The sequence below is a fragment of the Pan troglodytes genome, chromosome 22 (genome assembly GCF_028858775.2).
Source record: "Pan troglodytes isolate AG18354 chromosome 22, NHGRI_mPanTro3-v2.0_pri, whole genome shotgun sequence".
NCBI classification, from domain to species: domain Eukaryota; kingdom Metazoa; phylum Chordata; class Mammalia; order Primates; family Hominidae; genus Pan; species Pan troglodytes.
This window is the reverse complement of record NC_072420.2, coordinates 15,556,021-15,568,645: the sequence shown is the minus strand read 5'-3', so window position 1 is coordinate 15,568,645 and position 12,625 is coordinate 15,556,021. Positions and strand designations below refer to the sequence as shown.

At 37.8% G+C, this 12,625-nt stretch overlaps 1 protein-coding gene across 3 annotated transcripts in view; it reads left to right on the top strand.

Moving 5' to 3' along the window:
• The window catches only part of SAMSN1 (SAM domain, SH3 domain and nuclear localization signals 1), a 175,264-nt gene that overhangs the window by 148,831 nt on the left and 13,808 nt on the right, over nt 1-12,625 (top strand). For all 3 annotated transcript variants that reach the window (XM_009442827.5, XM_016938412.4, XM_514833.6), the window contains 2 exons: nt 1,183-1,334; nt 10,917-11,123. In XM_009442827.5, the coding sequence (XP_009441102.3) occupies nt 1,183-1,334; nt 10,917-11,123 (359 nt within the window). The remainder of the gene's footprint in view (nt 1-1,182; nt 1,335-10,916; nt 11,124-12,625) is intronic.

Genomic DNA, 12,625 nt, shown 5'->3' with positions numbered 1-12,625 from the left:
TTGCAAAGTTTGTTTCCCATTTCCTTTTAAATCAACTGCTTCTGTTATCTGAAGATGTATGGCAAGACCAGATGTTTCAAATATCCTGAGTTTTATTCCTATTTTCCTATTGGCTGTAGAATAGTTATTTTGTGACAAAAGCTAACACAGAAACATTTAAAGAATGTTTTTTGCATGTATGAAATTCAGATCTCATTAGTATTAATTTCTCCTGGAAGTTTAAAAACTCTATATTGTGATGCTGGATGTGGGGAGAATTTTATTAACTAGAATGGACTGTGAAAAGCCCTGGTCTGGAGTTGTCATGGAAGGGAGGGTGTGAAGAGATGGTGGTCCATTTTACCATTACTGTATACCACTTAATTTATGTGATTAGATGCAACTCATCTGTGTTTTACATCAGTTCACATACAATGTGGAGCATCTTGAAGGAGCTATACCTTATTTCCACAATGCATGGTAGTGAAACGTGGGCTATTCCCTCACTGAACAGAGTGATGAAAGGCTTGATTGAAGGAAGATGTGAAGTGATGACTGAGTATGAGGGTGGGGGAGGAGAATTACTTCCACTGGGAGCCATTCTTGTTCCCAGACAGGTGACAAAATGCTATCTCTTTTCTCTGTTTCCTGAAGTTTAAGATCAAAAATAAGAGGACCAGACAACAAGGATTTGGAGCAGTTTTAAAGGCCCAGTTTAGAAGTTTCAAACCACATGGGGATGCAGATATTCACACACACTTTCTCCTTCCCTTACACTCATACAACAAGCAAAAGTGCCACCTGTTATGACAGAAATATTGCCCCAAAATGGCCTTTGGTACACAGTGGGAACTCTGGGGAAGAAATTGTAGGGAACTTTGTAATGTGATGCTTTTGGCAAGTGTCCAATACTTAGTACATTGTGTACTGGATCCGATTACGGAGACTGAAGTGAGAGGGTACTTGGGTTAGTGGTAGAGGAGAGAGTGGCCAGATTGGCAGGAAAAAGGTTAGAAATGGCTCAGAGGACAGACGTCACTGATGGAGAGTAACTGGCAGACAGACACCAGGATGGGTCAATTAGAACTTCCTCATGAGCCTGGCATCCAGTGTTCCAGCATTATCAATACTTAGTTGTGTCCAGATGATGATTCAGAATGTTATAAGTCTTCCATGACAACTGTGAACTTCTGCTTTCATCAGGTGGCATAACAAGCTGTTCAGATGGTACAAGTAACCGGGACAGCTTTCGACTGGATGACGATGGCCCTTATTCAGGACCATTCTGTGGCCGTGCCAGAGTGCATACGGATTTCACGCCAAGTCCCTATGACACTGACTCCCTCAAAATCAAGGTGAGAGGACATCATATCCCACCTTCTGAATGGTTTGTCAAATGCTGATTATATGATCTGTTTCAGCAAGTATAAGCAGTGGGAAGACAGTGTGAGTGTGTTCTTCCCAACAGTAGAAGTGGAGTCTAGCTTACAGTGCTAAGAATTTTTTTCTTTTTCTTTTTTCTTTTTTTGAGACAGAGTCACTCTGTTGCCCAGGCTGGAGTGCAGTGGCGCGATCTCCACTCACTGCAACATCCGCCTCCCGGGTTCACGCCATTCTCCTGCCTCAGCCTCCTGAGTAGCTAGGACTACAGGCGCCCGCCACCACGCCCGGCTAATTTTTTGTATTTTTAGTAGAGACAGGGTTTCACCGTGTTAGCCAGGATGGTCTCAATCTCCTGACCTCGTGATCCGCCCGCCTCGGCCTCCCAAAGTGCTGGGATTACAGGCATGAGCCACCGCGCCTGGCCCAGTGCTAAGAATTTGAATAAAATATGTGAGGTGGAGTCGGGGTATCGGTCTGTTCAGGCTGTTAGTGTAAGTTGTTATTATGTAGATGATTCAGGTTCAGAGTCTATCAGGGAGGAAGGAATTCTCTCCATTTTCCTGAAAACCAAAAGCCTCACAGTTGCTGAAGGTGCCCAACTCTCCCTGATACTTGCAGGAATAGAAATAATGAAGAGAGAGGGAGACAAGGTGCAAATGTCAGGCAAGAGCTGAGCAGAGCAAAGGCCTTGGGAACCAGACTTGGCAGGGCAATTCCAGTATTGTTTATTTTTTATTTTTATGTCCATAGGTTATTGGGGAACAGGTGGTGTTTGGTTACATGGGTAAGTTCTTTAGTGGTTATTCGTGAGACCCATCACCCAAGCAGTATACACTGCACTCTATTTGTAGTATTTTATCCCTCACCACCTTCTCACCCTTTCCCCAAGTCCCCAAAGTCCGTTGGGTCATTCCTATGCCTTTGCATCTTCATAGCTTAGCTCTTGCTTATGAGTGAGAACATACGATGTTTGGTTTTCCATTGCTGAGTTACTTTACTTAGAATAATAATGTCCAGTCTCATCTTGGTCACTGCAAATGCCATTAATTCATTCCTTTTTATGGCTGAGTAGTATTCCATTGTATATATATATACACCATGGTTTTCTTTTCCTTTCCTTTCCTTTCTTTATTTTCTTTTCTTTTGTTTTTTCTTTTTTGATGGAGTCTTGCTCTGTCACCAGGCTGGAGTGCAGTGGCACAATCTTGGTTCACTGAAACCTCCGCCTCCTGGGTTCAAGCGATTCTCCTCCCTCAGCCTCCCGACTAGCTGGAGGCCACCACACCCAGCTAATTTTTGTATTTTTAGTAGAGATGGGGTTTCAGCATGTTGGCCAGGATGGTCTCGATCTCTTGACCTCGTGATCCACCCACCTCAGCCTCCCAAAGTGCTGGGATTACAGGCATGAGCCACCACGCCCAGCCTATACCACAGTTTCTTTATCCACTCACTGATTGATGGTCATTTGGGTTGGTTCCACATTTTTGCAATTGCAAATCGTGCTGCCACAAACGTGTGTGCAAGTATCTTTTTTGTATAATGACTTCTTTTCCTCTGCATAGATACCTAGCAGTGGAATTGCTGAATCAAATGGTCGTTCTACTTTTCGTTCTTTAAGGAATCTCCACACTGTTTTCCATAGTGGTTGTACTAGTTTACACTCCCACCAGCAGTGTAGAAGTGTTCCTTTTTCAGTACATCCATGCTAACATCTGCAATTTTTTAATTTTTTGATTGTGGCCATACTTGCAGGGGTAAGCTGGTATCACATTGTGGTTTTGATTTGCATTTCCCTCATCATTAGTGATGTCGAGCATTTTTTCATGTGTTTGTTGGCCATTTGTATATCTTCTTTTGAGAATTGTCTATTCATGTCCTCAGCCTACTTTTTGATGGGATTGTTTGTTTTTTTTTTCTTGTTGATTTGAGTTCATTGTAGATTTTGGATATTAGTCCTTTGTCAGATGTATAGATTGTGAAAATTTTTTCCCACCCTGTGGGTTGTCTGTTTGCTCTGCTGACTGTTTCTTTTACCATGCAAAATCTCTGTAGTTTAATTAAGTCTCAGCAATTTAACTTTGTTTTTATTGCATTTGCTTTTGGGTTCTTGGTCATGAAATCCTTGCCTAAGCCAATGTCTAGAAAGGTTTTTCCAATGTTATCTTCTAGAAGTTTTATAGTTTCAGATCTTAGATTTAAGTCCTTAGTCCATCTTGAGATGATTTTTCTATAAGGTGAGAGTTGTGGATCCAGTTTCATTCTCCTACATATGGCTAGCCAATTATCCCAGCACCATTTGTTGAAAAGGGTGTCCTTTCCCCACTTTATGTTTTTGTTTGCTTTTTCAAAAATCAGTTGGCCGTTAAGTATGTGGATTTATTTCTGGGTTCTCTTTTCTGTTCCATTGGTCTATGTGCCTATTTTTTTTTTTTTTTTTTTTTTTTACCAGTACCATGCTGTTTTGGTGACTATAGCCTATAGTATAGTTTGAAATTAGGTAATGTGATGCCTCCAGATTTGTTCTTTTTGCTCAAGTTTGCTTTGGCTATGCAGGCTCTTTTTTGGTTCCATATGAATTTTAGAATTGTTTTTTCTAATTCTGTGAAGAACGATGGTGGTATTTTGATGGGAAATCTGTTGAATTTGCAGATTGCTTTTGACAGTATGGTCCTTATCACAATATTGATTCTACCCATCCATGGGCATAGAACATGTTTCCATTTGTTTGTGCCATCTATGATTTCTTTCAGCAGTGCTTTGTACTTTTCCTTGTGGAGGTCTTTCACCTCCTTAGTTAGGTATATTCCGAAGTTTTGTTTTTGTTTTTGTTTTTGCAGCTATTGTAAAAGGGGTTGAGTTCTTGATTTGATTCTTAGCTTGATCACTGTTAGTGTATAAAAGAGCTACTGATTTGTGTACGTTAATTTTGTATTCAGAAACTTTGCTGAATTCTTTTATCAGTTCTAGGAGCTTCCTGGAAGAGTCTTTGTGGTTTTCTAAGTAAATGATCATACCATCAGAAAACAGTGACAGTTTGACTTCATCTTCAGTGATTTAGATGCCCTTTATTTCTTTCTCTTGTCTGATTGCTCTGGCTAGGACTTCCAGTACTGTGTTGAAGAGGAATGGTGAGAGTGGGTATCCTTATCTTGTTCCAGTTCTCAAAGGGAATGCTTTCACCTTGTCCCCATTCAGCATTATGTTGACTGTGGGTTTGTCATAGATGGCTTTTATTATATTGAGGTATGTCCCTTGTATGCCTATTTTGCTGAGTTTTAATCATGAAGAAATGCTGGATTTTGTCTAATGCTTTTTCTGCATCTATTGAGATGATCATGTGATTTTTGTTTTTAATTCTGTTTATGTGGTGTATCACATTTATTGAAGTGCATATATTAAACCCTCCCAGCATCCCTGGTATTAAACCCACTTGATCATGGTGGGTTATCTTTTTGATATGTTGTTGAATTCAGTTAGCTAGTATTTTGTTAAGAATTTTAGCATCTATGTTCATCAGGGATATTGGTCTGTAGTTTTCTTTTTTGGTTACCCTCTTTCCTGGTTTTGGTATTAGGGTGATACTGGCTTCATAGAATGATGTAGGGAGGGTTCCTTCTTTCTCTGTCTTGTGGGATAGTGTCAATAGGATTGGTACCAATTCTTCTTCGAATGTCTGGTAGAATGCTGCTGTGAATAGGTCTGGTCCTCAACTTTTTTTGTTGGTAATTTTAAAATTACCATTTCAATATCATTGATTGTTATTGGTCTATTCTGGGTATCTAATTTTTCCTGATTTAAGCTAGGAGAGTTGTATCTTTCCAGGAATTTATCCATGTCTTCTAGGTTTTCTAGTTTATGCATGCAAAGGTGTTCATAGTGGCCTTGAATGATCTTTTGTATTTCTGTAGTGTCAGTTGTAATACCCCCTGTTTCATTTCATATTGAGCTTATTTGAATTCTTACTAATGGTCTATTAATTTTATTCATCTTTTCAAAAAACAGCTTTTTGTTTCATTTATCTTTCATATTTTTTTGTTTCAATTTTATTTAATTCTGCTCTGATCTTGGTTATTTCCTTTCTTCTGCTGTGTTTGAGTTTGGTTTGTTCTTGTTTCTCTAGTTCCTTGAGGTGTCACCTTAGATTGTCCATTTGGGCTCTTTCAGACTTTTTGATGTAGGTGTTTAGGGCTATGAACTTTCCCCTTAGCACAACCTTTGCTGTGTCCCAGAGGTTTTCATAGGTCATGTCACTATTGTTGTTCAGTTCAAAGAATTTTTTAATTTCCATCTTGATTTCATTTTTCACCCAGGGATCATATATTTGCATGGTTTTGAAGGTTCCTTTTGCAGTTAATTTCCAGTTTTATTCCATTGTAGTCTGAAAGAGTGCTTGATATAATTTCAATTTTTTTATATTTATTGAGATTCATTTTATGGCCTATCATATGGTCTATCTTAGAGAAAGTTCCATGTGTTGTTGAATAGAATGTATATTCTGAGGTTGTTGGATGGAATGTTCTGTATGTATCTGTTAAGTCTATTTGTTCCAGGGTATAATTTAAATCCATTGCTTCTTTGTTGACTTTCTGTCTTGATCACCTGTCTAGTGCTGTCACTGGAGTACTGAAGTTCCCCACTATTACTGTGTTGCTGTCTATCTCATTTCTTAGGCCTATTAGTAATTGTTTTACAAATTTGAGAGCTCCAGTGTTAGGTGCATACATGTTTAGGATTGTGATATTTTCCTGTTAGACAAGGCCTTTTATCATTGTATAATGTCCTTATTTGTCTTTTTCAACTTCTGTTGCTTTAAAGTTTGTTTTGTCTGATATAACAATAACTATTCCTGCTCATTTTTGGTGTCCATTTGAATGAAATATCTTTTTCCACCCCTGTACCTTAAGTTTGTGTGAGTCTTTATGTGTTAGATGAGTCTCTTGAAGGCAGCATATAGTTTGTGAAATCTTATCCATTCTGCAATTCTGTAACTTTCAAGTGGAGAATTTAGGCCATTTAATTCAGTGTTAGTATTGAGATATGAGGTACTATTCCATTCATCATGCTATTTGTTGCCTGTATACATTTTTTTTGGTTTTTTGTGTTTTTTAAATTGTATTTTTGTTTGATAGGTCCTGTGAGATTTATGCTTCAAAGAGGTTCTGTTTTGATGTGTTTCCAGGATTTGTTTGAAGATTTAGAGCTCCTTTTAGTGGCTTGGTAGTGACAAATTCTCTCAACATTTGTTTGTCTGAAAAAGACTGTATCTTTCCTTCATATCTGAAGTTTGATTTTGCTGGATACAAAATTCTTGGCTAATAATTGTCTTGTTTGAGAAGGCTGAAGACAGGGTCCCAATCCCTTCTAGCGTGTTGGGTTTCTGCTGAGAAATCTGCTGTTAATCTGATAGGTTTTCCTTTATGGGTTACCTGGTCCTTTTGTCTCATTGCTCTTAAGATTCTTTCCTTTGTCTTAACTTCAGATAACCTGATGACAATGTGCCTAGGCAATCATCTCTTTGCAATGAATTTCCTAGGTTCGTGTTTCTTGTATTTGGATGTCTAGATCTCTAGCAAGGCCAGGGAAGTTTTCCTTGATTATTCCTCCAAATACGTTTTCCCAACTTTTAGATTTCTCTTCTTCCTCAGGAACACTGATTATTCTTATGTTTGGTCATTTAATATAATCCCAGACTTCTTGGAGGCTTTGTTCATATTTTCTTATTCTTTTTCTTTGTCTTTGTTGGTTTGGATAATTTCAAAGACCTTGCCTTTGAGCTCTGAATTTCTTTCTTCTACTTATTCAATTCTGTTGCTGGAACTTTCCAGAGCATTTTGCATTTCTATAAGCATGTCCATTGTTTCCTGAAGTTTTGATTGTTTTTTATTTATGCTATCTATCCTTGAATATTTCTCCCTTCACGTCTTGGATCGTTTTTTGGATTTCCTTACATTGCGCTTCACCTTTCTCTGGTGCCTCCTGGTTAGTTTAATAACTAACCTCCTGAATTCTTTTTAAGGTATATCAGGGATTTCTTCTTGGTTTGGACTCATGGTGGTGAGCTAGTGTGATTTTTTTGATGGTGTTAAAGAAGCTTGTTTTGTCATGTTATCAGAGTTGGTTTTCTGGCTCCTTCTCATTTGGGTAGTTTCTGTCAGAGGGAAGGTCTAGGACTGAAGGCTGTTGTTCAGATTCTTTCGTCCCATGGGGTGTTCCCTTGATGTAGTACTCTCCCCCTTTTCCTATGGATGAGGCTTCCTGAGAGCAATCTGTAATGATTGTTACCTGTCTTCTACATCTAGCCACCCAACTAGTCTACCAGGCTCCAGGCTGGTACTAGGGGTTGTCTGCACAGAGTCTTATGATGTTAACTGTCTGTGGGCCTCTCAGCTGTGGATGCCAGCACAGTATTTAGATTGTCTCCTGTTTACTGAAGGAGGAATTCACTTCCTTCAGGGGATCTGTGAGTCCTCCCAGGTTTCCTAATTTATTTCTGCAATCGTTCTGGAGCCAAAATTCATGATGTGAGCATCCACACACTCCTCTGCTCGAGTTGGAGCTGCAATCTGGTCCTGCCTGCCGTCTGCCATGATGCCCCGGAAATGTCTAGTACTTTTTAAGTTGGTTGCTATGAGTAACCAGAGACCTTTCTCCTGGTGATATTCCCTCCTGAATTCCCCCTTCTTACTCTTATCCTCTGTATTCATTCTCTATTGCTGTGTAACACATTACCTCAAGCTCAGAGGCATCAAACAACACAAATGTATTGCTGGCTCACAGTTTCTGTAGGTCATAATTATGGGCTCAACTGAATTCTAAGAAAGCTGTGATCTCACCTGAGGCTCAGGGTTCTCTTCTGAGTTCACTGGCTTTTGACAGAATTCAGTTCCTTGTGGTTGTAGGACTGAGGACCCCATTTTCTTGCTGGATATCAACTGGAGTCCATTCTAAGCCTCTAGATTCCACCAGCCAAGGCCCTCTCTACAATACGGCAGTTGGCTCTTTCAGGATGAACAGGAAAAAGCTCACTCAGGCCTTAATCTTTTTTTTTTAAGGGATCCTACCTGATTTGTCAGACCCAACAAGATAATCTCCCTTTCATTAACTCAAAATCAAATAATTCAGTACACTAAACGGATCTGCAAAGTCCCTCCTATTATATAAGGGTAACATAATCATGAGTGTGATATCCATCATTTTCATAGTCCTGCTCACACTCAAGGAGAGGGGTGAGTTACAATAGCACAAAGAGAAGAAGGTTTTGCGCTAAAAGAATTCATAGATGTTAAATTATTCCTTTCTAGTATCACAAAGTGCTAAAAGTCAAAGGGCATAAAGTATGAATTTTCTATATTGTTAACACTAAACCAATGTTAACTAATAATTATGATATATTATGGAGTATTTATATTATTATTTAACATTTAAGGTCTTCAGCCCTTCTCTTGATCCCTTCCATGCTATTAAATCAGAGTGAGCTCAACTGGAGAATTAAAAATGCACTGTTCCCCATAGTAAGCTCCTTAGTTATGTATATGGAATGATCTGATGTCTAAGTTCAAGTCTTGGGGAAAGGATACCCATAACCTAGTAACCATTGTGGGAGAGAGCAGTAGAAGGAAATAAACACAACACAGTTTGACTCAGGATAGTCTTTCAACTTCCGTACAATACCGTGCCAAGGGACCACTGCTGCTGCTGCCTGAGGTGAGTTTTTGTGGAGCTCTTACAGGACACAGCAGGAATTCCCCAGTTACCCATGAAAATTGAAATACTATTATTTCCATCAAGGGTCTTATCCAAAATGAAATTGAGTCTTTGCTTGATGACCTGTGGGCTTTCCTGGAATGCACAGGTATATACCTTTAAAGGATAAAGTTGCAAATTTACAAGTTTCAAGGATAATAAGAAGGATGCAGTGAAGGGTTTCCATGCCTAGAAACTTTCCAGAGCTTCAGGAGAGCTTCTCAGTCTCCCTAGCTGATACCATCCAACCTATGATTTGATTCCCTTTCATTAAAGGCAGAAAGACCCAGCCTAACAGATCACAGGACTAGACAGACAGATGATCACAAGATAGACCAGTTAGTTCAGTCATGGTGAATTATACCATTACAAGTAAAATTTGTTTTTTAGATGGAAGAACACACATTCCCAGAGCAGCAGGAAAAAATATTTTTAGTAGCAGGCTTGATGCTTAGTTTGTTTGAGGATAGACACTTAAAAAGGGCAAAAATATTAGAATCTGTAAAGTCCTCTCTGGGGCAGAAAGTTTTAAGTCTCAAAGGAGGAACTATAACTCTTGAACATAGGCATCCTATTTGCATAGAAATAAATTTTCTTTACAAATAAATATCCCCATGAGGTTTTCTACCCTTGCCAATAACTGGCAGCCTATAGTTAATTATGGTCTTAGATGTGAGTAAAGAAAAAGACCAATTGGTTTGTCCATACTAATATGATTCATTCATACTTCAATCTAAACTTTGCTGTGAGCTCAATCTAAATGTTATCTCTTCTTAATAAGAGGAGAGCATGAATACCTTAAAAAGAATTAAGTAGCATAATTTATCGTTAGTGTACACATACTTTTATGTGAATTCTGCAAAATTTCTTTATTTTAGATGAATGAAATACTTGAAATGGGTTTATTTTATACCATAGATAAATTTTTCAGATGCACTAGAAATATATAGAGTAAGAGACTTCTCTTTCATCTCCTTCCCCAGCTAGGGAGCACCTCCTGGAATGATAACTTGAGCTTTGTTACATATATATTACTTTGACAGTATAAATAAAAAGAGCATCAATTTTTGGTTAAGATAACTTGGACTTGAGTTCTGGTTCTGCCGTTAACTTCCTGCAAGCTCTTGAGAAGTCATTTAATATCTCTGTTTCTTTTTCTATAATATCTACATTAATAATGATGATACCTCCTTTATGTATCTAAGAGGTGTGTTGTGAGCAAAAATAACTTAGAGTAGGCAAAAGTGTCTTGTAAATTATACTGCAGACTCTACAGTTATAAGTTGATAAATTGATACAATAACAGAAACAGAAACATGTCATCAAACTATGTGAGAGCTTTTTGTCAAGAATGTTGAAGTTTTCTTCATTATAACTAGTAAGTAACTTCTTTGAATTTTTTTTAAGATAGGATCTCACTGTGTTGCCCAGGCTGGAGTGCAGTGACATGATTACAGCTCACTGCAGCTTTGAACTCCTCCCACCTCAGTCTACAGATACATGCTACCATGCCAGGCTAATTAAAAGAAAAAAATTGTAGAGATGGGATCTCACTTTGTCACCCAGGCTGGTCTCAAACTCCTGGCCTCATGCAATCCTCCCACCTTGGCCTCCCAAAGTGCTGGGATTATAAGCATGACCCACCATGCCACCAGCCTGAACTTTTGAAGCAAGTGAATGTTTAGATTTGTTTCCGTTATATCTGAACCCCTTTAGCATAATGTCCTCATTATTCTAGTTTTCTATGATTTCATTCTTTCTATCAATGAGGTTCTCTGAAATCTAATGTGTATGGATTTCTTTGCCCTTAGAAAGGAGACATCATAGACATTATTTGCAAAACACCAATGGGGATGTGGACAGGAATGTTGAACAATAAAGTGGGAAACTTCAAATTCATTTATGTGGATGTCATCTCAGAAGAGGAAGCAGCCCCCAAGAAAATAAAGGCAAACCGAAGGAGTAACAGCGAAAAATCCAAGACTCTGCAGGAGTTCCTAGAGAGGATTCATCTGCAGGTGAGCAAATCTGTGTTGTGTTTGCTTTTGGAAGCATGTAAATGGAAACACTGAAGGGAGTGGATCAGTATTTGTGTTGCATTGCTTAAAAATACAAGACTTGCAAGCAAAGGAAAACCTGTTTTCCTAGAAGAGCTCTTATTTCTCTTTTATTACTTTTTTATGCAAGGACAAGTCTTGATATAATATCCCTTGGACTATACCTTAATAGTATTTAGCAGTGACAATAGAGATTGATGTTGAGAAAATGCAGTGAAAAATGAAAAATATCTAGGAGAATAAAAAGCCCTAAGAAAATGTCTAAACGAGAATGGTAAAGAGAGTATAAGGAATAAAGTAAGTCTAAAAAAGTGAAAGGAAAAATGAGAAGGGAATTGTATTGTCTACAAAGCAGAGATCAAAATCAAGTTGAGAGAAGATAACTGAATACAATCATTTTAAAAGTAATTTGAGGGAAACGGTGATCATCAAGCCCCATAATGATTGTGTTAAGGAAACTGTGTTGTCTGTATCTGTAACCCAATTATGATTTTCTTGTTATATTACCAAAATTCTTTTGAAATATCTACCTTGTCAAATAGTGTGTACATACAATACACCTAGTATCAATCAATTTACAGTTTTGCAATCCATTTCTAAAATTAACTCAGCAGCACTTTGATAGTTTTCAAAATTCACCAAGACAATAGTCAATTACACTTTTCTTAATTGTTTTTTTCTGAATTATCTAGTTATGTTCCTGTCTGTAAACACAGTATCTAAGCCTTCCTATATTACTATTGGTGCACCTCAAATGGGATATTCCTATGAGAATGTACGGGTTAGCATCTTGCCTCTGAATCTTGTTCATTCTGTGACCTGTGAGAAAACCAAGGTCTATGAGACTGAAATGACTTCCCCAAGAATGCACAGTTAAATGGTTATATGTCAGAACAGGAAATTTTTTCTTCTTTATTCTAATTCAGTGCTAAGAATATACTTTTTTAAAGAAAGAATTGTCATTCTTCTTGCTTTTCTTCCTTTTTTTTTTTTGTTAAAAAGGGGTGGTCATAAGTTCTCCCTGATTACTTAAAACTTTTAGACTTCCTCTTATTCTATTTTAGTAATTAAAATAAGGATATTGAAATTAGAGCAAGTAAAATAGGAGGAATCTGAGGAAGTTGAAAAAGCACTCGACTTCACTTAATATTTTTATTTTGTTTGAGAGCATAGAGGTTTCAAAATAACATACAGACTTTGAAATCAGAAACCTATGAATTTTAAACTAATACATATTGATTCAAATGATGGACAAAATATACATGCTGAGAAAACAATTCTTTCCCCAACTACAGTGCTTCTATGCTTAGTAAAAGCTTCCAATTAAATAGAAAGTCTCAAATTCTTTTGGTTTACATAATGCCTTTCAATCAAAATGCTACACCCACTTTTTTGTATAGAATGACATCTGTTTCAAACTCATTTTTTAACCTACCCCAAGAATGTTTTGAGAGTAGATGCCT